The 16,830-nt window shown below is 44.0% G+C and overlaps 1 protein-coding gene across 1 annotated transcript in view; it reads right to left on the reverse strand.

Annotated features, from left to right (window-relative positions):
• The window catches only part of LOC134347943 (suppressor of tumorigenicity 14 protein homolog), a 114,577-nt gene extending 98,172 nt beyond the window's left edge, over nucleotides 1-16,405 (reverse strand). Inside the window, exons 1-3 of the mRNA XM_063050609.1 lie at nucleotides 13,702-16,405; nucleotides 6,643-6,796; nucleotides 2,036-2,199 (exon numbers count right to left, since the gene is read on the reverse strand). Coding sequence (XP_062906679.1) covers nucleotides 2,036-2,199; nucleotides 6,643-6,796; nucleotides 13,702-13,806 — 423 coding nt within the window. The 5' untranslated portion in view covers nucleotides 13,807-16,405. The remainder of the gene's footprint in view (nucleotides 1-2,035; nucleotides 2,200-6,642; nucleotides 6,797-13,701) is intronic.
• Nucleotides 16,406-16,830: the final 425 nt, after the last annotated feature.

Consider the following 16,830-nt stretch of genomic DNA (forward strand, 5'->3'; position numbering starts at 1 on the left):
TGGTGAACGCAGCAGGCCAAGCAGCATCTCTAGGAAGAGGTGCAGTCGACATTTCAGGCCGAGACCCTTCGTCAGGACTAACTGAAGGAAGAGTCAGTAAGGAATTTGAAAGTTGGAGGGGGAGGGGGAGATCCAAAATGATAGGAGAAGACAGGAGGGGGAGAGATGGAGCCAAGAGCTGGACAGGTGATAGGCAAAAGGGGATACGAGAGGATCATGGGACAGGAGGTCCGGGAAGAAAGACAAGCGGGGGGGACCCAGAGGATGGGCAAGAGGTATATTCAGAGGGACAGAGGGAGAAAAAGGAGAGTGAGAGAAAGAATGTGTGCATAAAAATAAGTAACAGATGGGGTACGAGGGGTAGGTGGGGCCTTAGCGGAAGTTAGAGAAGTCGATGTTCATGCCATCAGGTTGGAGGCTACCCAGATGGAATATAAGGTGTTGTTCCTCCAACCTGAGTGTGGCTTCATCTTTACAGTAGAGGAGGCCGTGGATAGACATGTCAGAATGGGAATGGGATGTGGAATTAAAATGTGTGGCCACTGGGAGATCCTGCTTTCTCTGGCGGACAGAGTGTAGATGTTCAGCAAAGCGGTCTCCCAGTCTGCGTCGGGTCTCGCCAATATATAAAAGGCCACATCGGGAGCACCGGACGCAGTATATCACCCCAGTCGTCTCACAGGTGATGTGTTGCCTCACCTGGAAGGACTGTTTGGGGCCCTGAATGGTGGTAAGGGAGGAAGTGTAAGGGCATGTGTAGCACTTGTTCCGCTTACACGGATAAGTGCCAGGAGGGAGATCAGTGGGGAGGGATGGGGGGGATGAATGGACAAGGGAGTTGCGTAGGGAGCGATCCCTGCGGAATGCAGAGAGAGGGTGGGAGGGAAAGATGTGCTTAGTGGTGGGATCCCGTTGGAGGTGGCGGAAGTTACAGAGAATAATATGTTGGACCCGGAGGCTGGTGGGGTGGTAGGTGAGGACCAGGGGAACCCTATTCCTAGTGGGGTGGCGGGAGGATCGAGTGAGAGCAGATGTACGTGAAATGGGGGAGATGCGTTTAAGAGCAGAGTTGATAGTGAAGGAAAGGAAGCCCCTTTCTTAAAAAAAGGAAGACATCTCCCTCGTCCTAGAACTTAACTCAATGAGTTTTGGAGCTGAGAGCAAGGTTTCAGGTAATACACTTTTGAATGAGTAGACATTTGTTTTGCACAGCTGTTACGAATCCTCATATTAAATGTTAAGAAATATTGTCTGCTGTCAAAATGGCAACGTGCAAAGGTTTCAATTGTGGTGGAAGTATGCTTGCAGATATGGCAACATAAGCACAAGAGATTCTGCAGATGCTGGAAATCCAAAGCCACACACACTAAATGCTGGAGGAATTCAGCAGGTCAGGCAGCATCGATGGAGAGGAACATTTTGGACTGAGACTCCTCATTTTGTGTATGTTACCCAAGACATGGGAACATTAGCCTTGAGTTTCATATCATAGTGTTATCAGAGGCTTGCAGTATCTTTTATTGTGTGGAAGATTTAATTGGATTATTGGACTGAAGTTATTTCTTAATAGGGACTACCGAGTGGAAAAAACAGGAAGGTCGAATACAATAAGTAAGGTATTTGTTTTAAATTGTAATAATAAAACATATCAAATTATTAAAATCTGTTTTTTTTTAAAATATATATATAGAGTAAATGACCATAATCAAGCATACAGTTATATGTACTCCCCTGTAAATTTTCATTAGCATATTGACAAAGATGAACATCAGAAGTTTGTAGAAGCTGGAAATCTGACATAAAACAGAAAGTGATGTAAACAATCAACAGGGCAGGCAGCATCTATCAAAAGAGAAACCAGTGATGAATCTCGGAGCTGAAATACTTCTCCTTCAGATCTAAACTGCTGACTGTCACTGGCATTTTCTGTTTCTGTCACAGGAAAATAGACCGCAAAATAGGAGAAAACAATCTTGTGCTGCATCTACCTCATATTTCCTCATTTAAAAGGATTAACTATTTTTCAATCTCTTACCATATTTTTTAATGTCTTTGACAAGTAGAAGTCTTTAGATTGGGGCATCACTAGTCCAGGTGTAAATGAATAATTGGATATTTTTATGCTTCCAATATAATATCGGGGAGTTCCATGGATTTTGAGGTTTGGATCAATGAAATCGTCATCCAGTGGTGTGGCTCCTAGACAGGAAAAGATGTTATCAAAAATTATCCAGGAATATTACATTCAAGAGAAATAAATCCGAATCTTCAGGACACTACCCAGATGGAATATAAGGTGTTGATCCTCCAAACTGAGTGTTTCCTCATCGCGTAGAGGAGTAGGGAAGGCCATGGACTGACAAGTCAGAATGGGATCAACACCTTGTATTCCATCTGTGTAGCCTCCAACCTGATGGCATAAACATTGAGTTCTTGAGCTTCTGGTAATTCCCCATCCCCTTACCATTCCCCATTCCCATTTCCCTCTCTCGCTTAATTTCCTCACCTGCCCATCCCCTCCCTCTGGTGCTCCGCCCCTTTCCTTTCTTCCATGGCCGTCTGTCCTCTCCTACCAGAATGCCCCTTTTCCAGCCAGTGTAGCTCCCAGCTCTTTACTTCAACCCTCCCTCTCCACCCAGTTTCACCTATCACCTTGTCATTCTTCCTCCCCTCCCCCCACTTCCTTACTCTGACTTCTCATCTTTTTTTCCCAGTCCTGCTGAAGGGTCTCAGCCTGAAACATCGACTGTACTCTTTTCCATAGATGCTGCCTGGCCTGCTAAGTTCCTCCATTATTTTGTGTGTGTTGCTCAGATTTCCAGCATCTGCAGATTCTCTTATCTCTTCTCCAATCTAGTTTTCATTCGTCAATATGCCCGTTGCTTGCCTGGTCACTCTCACCATGCATTACCATGATGCTGGTTCCCATATTGGCTGGAGCGACCCAGAGCGCACGACGACGCGACCGCGGGACGCGTCCACCTACCTCAAAGAGCTGACAACAACACACTGCATCGATGGAAACCTGAAAAGATGCACTACTTACTGAGGAAGCGTGGGAAAAGAGCTGGGCTGCTGGTCAGATTGAAGCTGAGGGGCTTCGGGGTCCCTATGCCCTCCATCCTACTAGCTAATGTGCAAGCCATAGAGAACAAGGTGGATGATCTGAAAGGGAGACTCACCTACTGCAGGGAGCTGCAGAACTGCTGTGTATTCTGTTTCACTGAGACCTGGCTCTCCCCTGCCACCCCCGAATGTGCCATTCAACCGGAGGGATTTTCGATCCATCGGATGGACCGCACGGCGTCTTCGGGCAAGACGAGGGGAGGTGGTGTCTGCCTACTTATCAACACTGGGTGGTGCTCGGACACAGTGGCACTGACAAGCTCCTGCAGCCCGGACCTGGAACACCTGTCAGTGAAGTGTCATCCCTACTATCTGCCATGGGAATTCACCTCGGTCATACTGACAGCAGTCTACATTCTCCCCCAGGTGGACGTGGAGTGTGCTCTGAGCATACTGTATGCCAACATCAGTGAACTTGAAATCAGGCTATCATTACAGCCGGGGACTTTAACCAGGCCAACCTCAGAAAGGTGCTGTCAAAGTTATACCAACATGTCTCCTGCCCCACTAGAGGCCCGAATATACTTGACCACTGCTACACAGCAGTCAAGGATGCCTACCATTCCGTCCCATGACCTCACTTCGGAAAATCGGACCATCAGGCCATACTCCTCCTCCCGGCTTACAAACAGAAACTGAAGCGGGAGGTCACGGTGTCAAGAGTAGTGTCGCGTTGGACGGAGGAAACGGATGAGGTCCTCCATGACTGCTTTGAATCGGTGGACTGGTTAATATTCAAGGACTCGGCAGCTAACCTTGATGAGTGTGCCTCAGCTGTCACGGACTTTATTTGGAAATGCATGGAGGACTGTGTGTCTCGCAAGATGATCCGGGTATTCCATAACTGGAAACCTTGGATGAATTATGAGGTCAAGTCCCTTTTAACGGCTACAGCTGTGGCTTTTAGGTCCAGGGATACCAGTCGCTACACGGAATCCAGGCGTGAACTCCTGAAAGCCATTAAGGGCTCCGAGAGGCAATATCGAGCCAAGTTGGAAGCCCAGGCTGACCAAAGGGATGCCAGTAGACTATGGCAGGGTCTAAATGAGATCACTGGGCGCAAAGCAAAGGCTGGGAATATCAATAACTGTGGTGCTTCTCTTCCTGACGAACTTAACGTATTCAACGCAAGATTCGAACAGAAGAGGAGCATCCCGCTCCCTCTGGATGAACCGGACCTGGTGGCATCGAGATTCATCGTCACCGAGGAGGACGTTAGAAAGGCCATCCTGAAGATAAATCCAAGGAAGGCGATGGGCCCAGATGGCGTCCCAGGACAGGTTCTCCGAGCCTGTGCAAGTGAGCTAGATGGAGTGTTTGCTGACATCTTCAGCTGTTCCTTGCTTCAGTCTAAGATCCCCTTGTGTTTTAAGAAGGCAACGATAATCCCAGTGCCAAAGAAGAGCAAGGTGGCATGCCTGAATGACTATCGACCTGTGGCTCTGACATCAATTGCTATGAAGTGCTTCGAGGGATTGGTTATGACACACATCAACCACAGCCTACCAGTCAACCTCGACGCTTTGCAATTCGCCTACCGGAGCAACAGGTCAACGTCAGATGCCATCTCTCTCGCCCTACATTCCTCCTTAGAACACCTGGAGAATAAAGACGCATACGTAAGGCTCCTTTTCATTGACTACAGCTCTGCCTTTAATACCATCATTCCAAATAAACTGATTCCTAAGCTCCGGAACCTGGGCCTTAGCACTCACATCTGCAGCCGGATCTTCAACTTCCTCACAGACAGGACCCAGGCTGTAAAAATAGGGGACAAGCTCTCCTCTACAATCACTCTGAGCACCGGTGCCCCACAAGGCTGTGTACTCAGCCCCCTGCTGTACTCACTGTACACCCATGATTGTGTAGCCAAGTTTCCATCAAACTCAATATATAAGTTTGCTGATGACACAACAATTGTGGGCCGTATCTCGGGTAATGATGAGTTTGAGTACAGAGAGGAAATTAAGAACCTGGTGGCATGGTGCGAAGACAATAACCTATCCCTCAACGTCAGCAAGACGAAGGAATTGGTTGTTGACTTCAGAAGGAGTAGCGGACCGCACGACCTAATTTACATCGGTGGTGCGCAAGTGGAACAGGTCAAAAGCTTTAAGTTCCTCGGGGTCAATATCACAAATGACCTGACTTGGTCCAACCAAGCAGACTTCATTGCCAAGAAGGCCCACCAGTGCCTTTACTTCCTGAGAAAACTAAAGAAATTTGGCCTGTCCCCTAAAACCCTCACTAATTTTTATAGATGCACCGTAGAAAGCATTCTTCTAGGGTGCATCACAACCTGGTATGGAAGTTGTCCTGTCCAAGACCAAAAGAAGCTGCAGAAGATCGTGAACACGGCGCAGCACATCACACAAACCAATCTTCCGTCCGTGGACTCACTTTACACCGCACGCTGTCGGAGCAGTGTTGTCCAGATAATCAAGGACACAACCCACCCAGCCAACACACTTTTCGTCCCTCTTCCCTCCGGGAGAAGGCTCAGGAGCTTGAAGACTTGTATGGCCAGATTTGGGAACAGCTTCTTTCCAACTGTGATAAGACTGCTGAACGGATCCTGACCCGGATCTGGGCCGTACCCTCCAAATATCCAGACCTGCCTCTCGGTTTTTTTCCACTACCTTACTTTCCATTTTTCTATTTATGATTTATAATTTAAATTTTTAATATTTACTAATTTTTACTATTTTTAATATTTAATATTTGTAATCCAGGGAGTGGGAAACACAGAATCAAATATCGCTGTGATGATTGTACGTTCTAGTACCAATTGTTTATACTTATAAAGTATAAGTAAAGTATAAGACAATTTAAGGTAACATATTCAGTTTCCTTGTGCTGAGAGTTTACAAAGCCACTGACAACCGGTGAATATCTACATAACAGCTACATTTAAGAGCTCTAAATTATTCTGCCCTTGCAGAAATGTAAGGAATTTAATGTTGAAGGAAATCACAATGAGTGGCAGCTTCTTTAAAAAATATTGATATTTTAAAGCAATATAATTATGTCAGGATATTCTCTCAGGAATATGGGATGGGCAAAACTAGATAAAAAGAAACATCTTCCACCTAATGTCATTGATAATTTCATAGTGAAGCTTGCTACCTATTTCTTCAAATCACATACATATCATAAACTGCAACAGATCAATTGCCATAGATCAGTCCAACTTTTATTTTACTTCTAACAATAAAAACTGACTAGTGAGAATATTTGTAAGTGATTAAGGTTGTGATTGTAACCGTTCCCCAGTTTCCAATGGGCTCAAAGAACTTCTACAACATTTAAATTGTAGTTAAGAAAGCAATAATAGTGCTTCATCTTATTTGAGGTGTTTCAAATCATTAATGTCAAGAAAATGTCGAAACAGGATCAAAATCCATTCCAGGCTTATAGACTATGTACTAACATATCGAATTATTTGCTCCCAGTGAGTACCACTTCAGTGATAAGAACAATTCAATTAAATGCAATAAAAATAAGTATTTTACTTACTTATACTGAGAATTACAATGATGATAATGGCTGCGGTTAATATTGCAACTGATGAAACAATCAACATCCACATTTTACACCTCCAGCAGATCATTTTGTTGCACGTATCTCTAGTGGGCATATATCTGAGAATCATTGGAGTATTTTCTTTTGACTACAAAATAAATTTGAAAAAATAAATTCAAATGATTACACAATTCTATATCAATCAATTATCAGGAAGAATCATGATACAATGCAAGTTTTCCTGGTTACTGTTTTTGTTACATCACCTAGCATAAAAAATATCAAACTCCATTTGTACTCTGAACATGCTTTCCTATTTAACAAGAGGTTGCATTAAGACATCAGATGCCAGCATCCAAAGTAGGGAAGCTCTCCTGATGATCTGACTTGAGAGTAAAGTAGAAACATAGAAACATAGAAAACCTACAGCACAAGACAGGCCCTTCGGCCCACAAAGTTGTGCCGAACATGTCCCTACCTTAGAAATTACTAGGGTTACCCATAGCCCTCCATTTTTCTAAGCTCCATGTACCTACTGAAAGCCCTGGACTAAAATGGAGGGTCAAGACTGGGATGATGGTTTCAGCGAGTTCACTTGGGCTGCTTCACTGGTTCTGTCAATGAATTCTGAGCACTTTGTGAGGTGAGTACCGATAGCACCCCATTACTTTCAAGAGATTTTCAGAGTGCACAAGGAACTGTGAATCATTGCTATCTGATAGACTGTATTGTTGGACAGCAGCTGCGTAAATAGAACTATGTTGGTAGAATGCTTCTTTGGTGGCTGTTTAGAACAAAAGCCTACTCTTTTGTTTCTTTCTATGATTAGTCTCAGGGTGTACACATGCAGACCATAATCTGAGTATTGTGTTCAGTTTCAACTTTCTTACCCAGGGAAAGTTACATGTGTCAATGCATCAAATAATTCAGCATACTGATTGGTGGATGGCAGGATATTGTATGAGGAAGGACTGGATTATCGAGGCCTCCATTCCCAAGGGTTTAGAAGACTGAGAAGAGGGCTTGTGGAAATTTATTGATTCCTGACAGGCTGGATATAGGGAGGATATATCACAGGGCAGGAGTTTGTAGAATCTAGAGTCACAATCTTGGGTTAAATATAAGACATTTAGGACCGAGATAGGAGACGTTTCCATCTTTAGGGGGTGGTGAACTCTAGGAAATCTCCAACATAGAGGGTTGTGGAGGCAAGGTCAGTGGCCATGAAAGAAACACTAGGATAGCGTGTTGCCTCCCCAAGGGCTAGGGTCAAGGATGTCTCAGAGTGGTTGCAGAATATACTCAGAAGGGAGGGTGAACAACCAGAGATCATGGTGTACATTGGCATCAATGACATAGGTAGAAAGGGGAACAGGTCCTGTGCAGTGAGTATAGGGAGCTTGGGAAGAGGCTAAAGAACAGGACCTCCAATGTCACTTGCTAGTCAGGGCAGGTATAGGATGTTGGTATAGGTGAATGAGTGGCTGAAGAACTGTTGCAGGGAGGTGTCACCGGGAAGGTATGACCTGCACAAAAAGGATGGATTACACCTGAACTTGAGGGGAACAATTATCTTTGTGGGCAGGTTTGCTAGAGCTGCAGGGGGTGGGAACTGGAGTGATAGGGCTGAGGATGGGGCAGTTGATAAACAAGTAGATGCAGTGTGCTGTGAGACTGAAAGAAAGGACAGACAGATGATAGGGCAAAATTTCAGTCAGTGGGATGAGTTGAAGTATAACATGGGGGCAAAATCAAAAAGGGTGATGGAAACAGGACTGAAGGTGTTATATTTGAATGCAGGCAGTACACGTAATAAGGTAGCGCAGTTAGAGTTTGACAGGTATGGCGTTGTGGAGATCACTGAGCTATGGCTGAAAGGAGACCACTATGATCCTCAGCCATGACATCCAAAGACACACTTTGTATCGCAAGGAGTGGCAGGTTGGCAGGTAGGGTGAGGTGGCTCTTTTGGTGAAAAATCAAATCAGATCATTAGAAATAGGTGACATAGGATCAGAAGATGTAGAATCCTTGTAGGCAGAGTTGAGAAACTGCAAGGGTAAAAAGACCCTGATGGGATTTCTGTACAGGCCTTTCTACAGTAGCCAGGGTATAGGATATAAATTAAAATGGGGGATAGAAAAGGTCTAGAAAAGGCAATGTTACAACAGTCATGAAGAATTTTAATATGCAGGTAGAATGGGAAAATCAGGTTGGACCGCAAGAGAGGGAATTTGTAGAATGCCTCCAAGATGGCTTTTTAGAGTAGCTTATGGCTGAGCACACTCGGGAACGGCAATTCTGGATTGGCTGTTGTGTAGTGAACCAGGTTCAATTAGGGAACTTAAGGTAAAGGAACCCTTTGGTATCAGTCATTATAATATGATAGAATTCAAAGTTCAAAATATATTTATTATCAAAGTACGTATGCTATTTACAAGCTTGAAATTTCACTCCGAAAAACGAAGAAGCCCATTAAAAAAGAAGACAGTCAAACACCCAATAACATTCAGAACTAAAGCTCGTGTAAGTGAGTTCACAGTCATGAAGTCAGTCACAGCCGATCCAGGAGCCTGTTAGTTGCAGGTCGCAGCCTCAGTTCAGCTCAGAGACCAGTAACCTCACTAAGCAGCAAGCTGAACATTGGCCCGTCCGTCTCCTCTGGCCCCGACACCGTCACCATTTCAATCTGGACCACCACTTAAATTGATTAAACTTCAGCTCATTCCGCGCTCTCGGGCCTGGGCAACACTGTCTCGACTCTGCCTCATCTCAGATCTGCTGCTTTGAATCTTTGAATCAGCTCCAAGTCTGCTCCAGCAATGGCCGTACATTGGCCCATTCCTCACTCTCGGGTCTGGGGCCTGCCCCCTCAATTCGGCCCGGGCATGCCACGCAGCACCTTTGCTGGATGTTGGGAAAAAACAGCAGAGCGGTGTTGAAGGGGATAATACATTCACCGTGATCGAATGCTGGAGCAGACCTGATGGGCAAAGCAGTCTAATACTGCTCCTATGTTTTATGGTCTCCCAGTTCTGATGCAGGGACTCAACCTGACATTCTGATTTGTCTTCATAATTTTTTCTGTGTAAGACTGTAAAGGACCACATTAACTTTTGTGAACTCTTCCCACAGAAAGTTTTGATCTGTTTTTGTTTCTTGTTAGATTGATCTTCAATGTTCTTTCCATTTCCTTATCAATTAATTGTTTCTCTTAACCTCTGAAACACCTTTGTACCTTTGAGACTTCAGTTTACAACACAAAAATATTAGGTTGTACAGGCAGTTCAAAAGCTCAACTCCAAAAGGAAAGTTACAGGCTATTGATTGCAGTGACTGATTTCCAGAAGAAGTGTGATTAATAGACAGTAGTTTTGTTTACAGCTGGTAAGTCATTGCTGTGTTTTACCAACACAACTCTGCTTCCCACTCCCATTCAGGTATGTCCATACATGGCCTCCTCTACTGCCATGATGAGGCTAAACTCAGGTTGGAGGAACAACACCTCATATACCGTCTAGGTAGTCTCCAGCCCCTTGGTATAAACATAGAATTCTCCAACTTCCGGTAATTCCCTCCCCCTCCCTTCCCCTATCCCTATGTCACTCTGCCCCCTCCCCCAGCTGCCCACCTCCTCCCTCTTGGTTCCGCCTCCTTCTACTACCCATTGTGTTTTCCCCTATTCTTTCTTCAGCTTTCCTGCCTATCACCTCCCTGCCTCCCTTCCCCCACCCCTTTATCTTTCCCCTTACTGTTTTTTTTCCTGGAACCTACCAGCCTTCTCCTTCCCACCCTCCCCCCACCTTCTTTACAGGGGCTCTGCCCCTTCCCCCTACAGTCCTGACGAAGGGTTCCGGCTCGAAACGTCGACCGATCTTTTCCACTGATGCTGCCTGACCTGCTGAGTTCCTCCAGCGTGTTGTGAGTGTTGCTTTGACCCCAACATCTGCAGATTATTTTGTGTTTACACACAGCGTTGTGGTGCACCTGTACTGATATTGATTGTGGAGATGTTGTCAATCCAACTGACTAGAATCTGCAAGTGAGGACATTGTAGATCCAGTTGCACAAAGCATAAGGCATTAGGGTACAGAGGAGATTTACCAGGATGCCTCCTGGTTTAGAAAGTATGCACCATGATCAGAGATTAAGGGAGCTAGGGCTTTACTCTTTGGAAAGAAGGAGGATGAGAGGAGACATGATAGAGGTGTACAAGATAATAAGAGGAATAGATAGAGTGGATAGCCAGCGCCTCTTCCCCAGGGCACCACTGCTCAATACAAGAGGACATGGCTTTAAGGTAAGGGGTGGGAAGTTCAAGGGGGATATTAGAGGAAGGTTTTTTACTCAGAGAGTGGTTGGTGCGTGCAATGCACTGCCTGAGTCAGTGGTGGAGGCAGATACACTAGTGAAGTTTAAGAGACTACCAGACAGGTATATGGAGGAATTTAAAGTGGGGGCTTATATGGGAGGCAGGGTTTGAGCGTCGGCACAACATTGTAGGCCGAAGGGCCTGTACTGTGCTGTACTATTCTATGTTCTATGTTCTATTAGTCAGAATGCTCTTGGAGTATTGTGAGCAGTTTTGGGCCCTTTATCTAAGAAATAATGTTCAGGCCTTGGGGTGGGTCCACAGGAGGTTTGTGAGAATGATTCCAGTAATGGAAGGGTTAACATATAAGGAGCATTTGATGACTCTGGGCCAGGGTTTAAAAGAGGGCAGATCTCATTAAAACCTATCAAATGTTGATAGAGTGGATGTGGATAAGATGCTTTGTACAGTGGGTGAGTCTCAGACCAGAGGGCACAGTCTCAGACTAGAGGGATGACCATCTAGAACAGATATGAGGAGGAATTTCTTTAGCCAGAGTGTGGGTAATCTGTGGAATTCATTGCCATGGACGGCTGTGGAAGCCAAGTCATTGAGTGCATTTAAAGTGGAGGTTGATAGATTCTTGATTTGTCAGAGGATCAAAGATATGGAGAAAAGGCTGGGTAATGGGTTGAGACGGTAATAAATCATCCTGGTAGAATGGCAGAACTGACTAAGTTGGCCGATCAGCCTAATTCTACTCCTGTGTTTTGTGGTTTTATATTTTAAAAGATTGGTAGATTTCAGGAAGTAAATGACATCAAAGATGACGGGAAGTGGGAATATCAAGCTTGTTAATAGGTAATGGCAGAAAAGGCTAGAAAAGTTTGTTCCTATATGTCTACATTCCTACAGAATTTTAAATGAAGATTGAAAGTGATTTATTTCAGCCTGAAACTAGTATCAGACTTATAGGCAAAGGAAATTACAATGGCTTGAGGCATGTGCTGGCTTTAGTAGATTGGAAAATTGCATTGGAAGAGCTACAGAAAACAAGATCTGCCAATAATCAAGAATGTGTTGTTCACAACAAATATAAATCCACTTAAATCAAAAATCCTAACAAGCTGTTTCACCATGAAACACGTTGAAGATTACATTACATTAAAGAATTAAGGCTTGATATGTTGCCAGAAAAACAGTAAACTTAAATATTGTGACAATTTCAGAGAAACAATTAATTGATAAGGAAATGGAAAGAACATTGAAGACCAAACAAGAAACAAAAACAGATCAAAACTTTCTATGGGAAGACTTCACAAAAGTTAATGTGGTCCTTTACAGACTTACACAGAATAAATTATGAAGACAAATCAGAATGTCGGGTTGAGTCCCTGCATCAGAACTGGGAGACCATAAAACATAGGAGCAGAATTAGACTGCTTTGCCCATCAGGTCTGCTCCAGCATTCGATCACGGTGAATGTATTATCCCCTTCAACACCACTCTCCTGCCTTTTCCCAACATCAAGGAACTATCAACCTCCACTATGAATATACCCACCTTAAATTATAGGCCGGAAGGAAAAGGAAAGATTGCCAGCATATAGTAGTCTGAAGAAGGTGGAATAAAGGCTGGTAGATTATAACTGGAACCATGTAGGGACAGAAGGGTAAAAATAAACAAAGGGAGGAGTAAATGAGGTGGACCTGTAAATGCTTCTGGTAAGAGAACATAGGTTACCTGAAGTTGAGAAATTCAGCATTCATAATATTGAGTTGCAAGCTACCCAAACAGAATACAAGCTATTTTTCTTCCACTTTGAATTTGGCTTCACTGTAGCAATGGAAAAGGCAGAGGATGGCATCGAAAGTACTAAAGACTGATGAGGAAAAGTGGAGAAGGAGAGGGAGAAAAAAAAAGAAATTAAATGAGTTCTACTGTCTGGAAGAGTACATAGGTCAGAGTTCTGAATTTAATAACATGAAGCTTGTTCAGATGTAGGATGTCTAGAAGTTTGACGTTTGTAGCCCCTGGACAGTCTGTACTCTGTTGCACTGAGAAATGTGAAAGGTGATCTCATTAAAACACAGTACATAAGATTTTATTTTAGGGTGGATGCAGGAGTGATCTGGCTTCCCAAGGTGAATGGAAAGGTCAGTCACTGAGAATATTCAAGAGATGTAGAAATTTTTGCACATTGTACAAGATTATAACCTAGGTCCCCAGCACTTCCTATATTCAATTCTCCATCACAATCCACCCCTCCCCTCTCTCCAGCCTGTTCACCCATAGCCTCCGCACCCTACGCAGTTCATAGCTCTGTCCACGTTTCCTCCCCACGTCATACCTACCCACACAGTCCCCAGTCTCTGTTCTCCTCCATTCCCCCTGCCCATTCCTCTGCATCTGTGTCCCAACCTCTATCCATGACCCCGTCCACCCCTCCCCACACGACTCCATTCTCCCCACCCACTCGCTCCTCCCGCCCCCTACCCCCACTCTTCCCTACCGCAATACAATTTAACAATCAAGAGCCATTCACCGGCTGAGAAACACTTCAGTTCACGGCGCTACAGAAATGCAGCTCGCCTCCTGACGCGCCGTGAGACAACACTCGCCGCGAGCGGCGCCAATGTTCCGTGAGAAAGCGCAGCCAGCAGTAGTGGAACGGGGGCGGGAACAAGGGGCCGAGTGGGCGATCCACGGGCCGGGCGGGGGTTATCCGGGCGGCGACTCACCTGCCTGGCCGAGGCATCAAGGAGCTGCGTACTTTGCTCCCCGGCGTCCACATGATCGGGTCTGCCTGACAACGTCCTCAATGGGATATCGTTAGGCTCTGCCATGCTGAAACCCGAACTCTTTCGAAGGAAAAACACGAAACTAGGGATTGGTTTCGTTTGCTCCAGTTCTTAGGAGGTTGTCCAACCCGGAAGTGCCGAGTTCAGGTGAAGTCAGGTTGAAGTTTGAGAGAAACTTTTTGCGAGTTGACGGGTGAACGGGAAATTTTAAATACTAATTATCGATCACAGAACGTGGAAAGAATGCCCCTGCTTTGTTCTGATGTTCAAACTCACTCCTCCGTCTGGGCGGGGTAAATTCTCAGGAGTGAAGCAATCTGCTGGTCACACCTCTTTAATCGTCTACAGTAAATGGGTGGCAGAGAAACCCTACAGACCGGAGTGTAGTAGGCACTGGTCTCCGTCAAAATGCATTTAGAAATCAAAACTGAAACGCTTCTGTGCTTTTAACTAGACATTCGCCCTGCTCCGACTACTGTCGGAGTTCCGCAAAAGAGGGGTGTTGCGGGACAATATTGGCGCCACACGAATTCCTTGAGGTCCAAGGTTCTAGTTGCCTTTTTAAGAAGTTAGCGTTTCAAAATTCTTTTGAAAGTTTGTTAAATTGGGCTCTCTTAGTCCAACTAAATCCAACCACAAAAAGGGTCAGTTGTCCAAAGGCACGTACACACTGATCACGGAGAGGCACAGCACTCAGTGGCGGACAATGGAAAGTTATGGGCAAACTTGCTTGATAGCCAGTAACAGTAACTTAATTTTACTAATTAAGCAAATATTTTTACTAATTTCCTTAAAGCAGCAAGCTAGGTTTAGAAAGGGGAAATAGCGAAAGACTACAGAAAGCTGGTTAAAAAAAAAGCCAAGGGAAGAATTCACATCTGATCGGAGTTGGACCACCGACACTTTTCCACGTTAATTTCATCCGGCAAACGGCCGTACTTTAATGCCAAAGAAACCAAATGTGAAGCCTCGGTTAATTCTTTGTTTTCGATTCAACTGAAGAAATTAGGCTAAACCCTTCACTAGGTGGCTCACGGTGAGAACAAGATGGAATTTGATGCACTTGCGCAGCGTGCTAAATGTGGTAAACCCCGCACGGTGTTCCAACGGGGCAACGTGGGGGAGAGGGAGGGCACAGGCAAAAAAAGTAGATTCTGAAGGTAATGAAAAAGAGGAGTTAAATTCCACTGCCAACGTCTCCAGCCTGATGGGGAATAGCAGAACAATAACATTGGCTATTATCATTAGGCCAGGACCGGACGAAATCTCTGGGCGAGTTGTAGATAGGAGTTTACGGACACCAAAAGGAGATAAACCATGGAAACAACTGGAAAATAAGGATGCGAGTATTTTAAAATTAAGATTATTTAACTGGAAGCTACCGCGCGTCCGCAAATTTAAAAAAAAGGCGATGGAAGAATGGCTGAGTCGATCACCTGTGGCGGGGTTTTGGATGGCTTCAACTGTACCGAGCGTGGGAGACCGGAAGAAAGGGCAATCTTTAACTCGAGACTTAACGGTATAGATGAGGATTTCACAGGCACATTTGGGTTATGTTACAAAGATAGGTGTGTTTAAAGATAATGCAGAGACGTGGTCAAAAGTGTTCTCTGAATCAAATATAACGTTAAAAGTTGTGTGTCCCGCCCCTCGGACCGTTGGCAGGAATAGGAGCTATGACTAGGGCATAGGGTTTGCTGTGGTATGGAAGATATTTTGTGTTGAACGCATGAATGGATGGAAGAAATAAATCTTCATCTTCCATTAAACCGATTTCAGGTTGAGCTTTGTAGGGGCGCTTCAGCAATCTCAGCGTGCAGATCATCATTAAAAGTTAGAGCAATAAATTCCATTCACAGTCTTCGTGATTCCATCCTTCGCATAGATTCACACAGCCTCAATGAAACGGAAAGGCAATGTAATGACTTTGAACATGGATCGAGGGTTGAACAATGAAATCAGTCAGAAAGTATTCAACGCAATTCTGTAGCAAGGTAATTGACCCAACCCGGCATCTCAGCATTCCGCATAGCACATACTGCTGAATAATGACAGAACTTTTGTTTTCAATACTTTTGACATAACTCCTTGTTTGTGAATAAGAACATTCTTTACGTTCTTTGCATTGTGTTAAATTCAGCCTTATGGCTTTCATCATCCCAAAAACGTTTACACCGTATATTTCTGTTCATCCTGTGCTGGACATTGGAGGAGCAGACATTGGACAGAAGACTTGCCATCAACCGTTGGGTTCTTGAAACAACTGGCAAAACCCAATTGCTACACTTTAACAACATTATGACCACTTTGCAGCAAACTGGCTTGTTTAAAAAAAATAATTCTAATTGTGTTCTTTCTTGTAAAAATTGTGTGTAATATGTGTTAAATTTATGTTTTTTTTAATGCTACTTTTATGTAGTGTTATGTGCTTGTGATTCTGCTGCAAGTACTTTGCACCTGTGCATACCAACTTTAACTTTTAACTTGGGCTTGGGGGTTTAGAGCTGGATGTGTCAGCCTATATGGAACCTTATGTTGACATGTAAGGACATCATGATGCTTGATGCAAGTGCAGCTGATGGAGAATTGAAATAGTTTTCTTAATAAATTTCTTATGAAAGGTCACTGAACTAAAAGATTAACTGTATTTAATTCCATTTATGCTGCTTGACCTTCCGAACGTTTCTGACATTTTGCTTTGCTCATGAACACAGTAATGTAATGACAGAAGTACTTTCAGAATTGTATAATTTGTTTCACTCAGAGCATATCAATAGAAATTTACTGACAATTAATTTTCAGAATAAGACACAATTTGTCATGTTCAGGTATCAGAATGACTGCATTTCCAATTTGTGATATATTATCTCCATACTTTCTATTTCTCTAAAATAGAAGTAAAAATACCAGCCTGTCTGATATGCTAATATTTAAAGTATCTGTTAAGTTCAAAGTAAATTTTATTATCAAAGTACATTTATGTCACCAAATACAATCCTGAGATTCGTTTTCTTGAGAGCACGCTCAACAAATCTATAGAATAATAACCATAACAGAATCAGTGAAAGA

This window comes from Mobula hypostoma, chromosome 6 (assembly GCF_963921235.1).
Source record: "Mobula hypostoma chromosome 6, sMobHyp1.1, whole genome shotgun sequence".
Lineage (NCBI taxonomy): Eukaryota > Metazoa > Chordata > Chondrichthyes > Myliobatiformes > Myliobatidae > Mobula > Mobula hypostoma.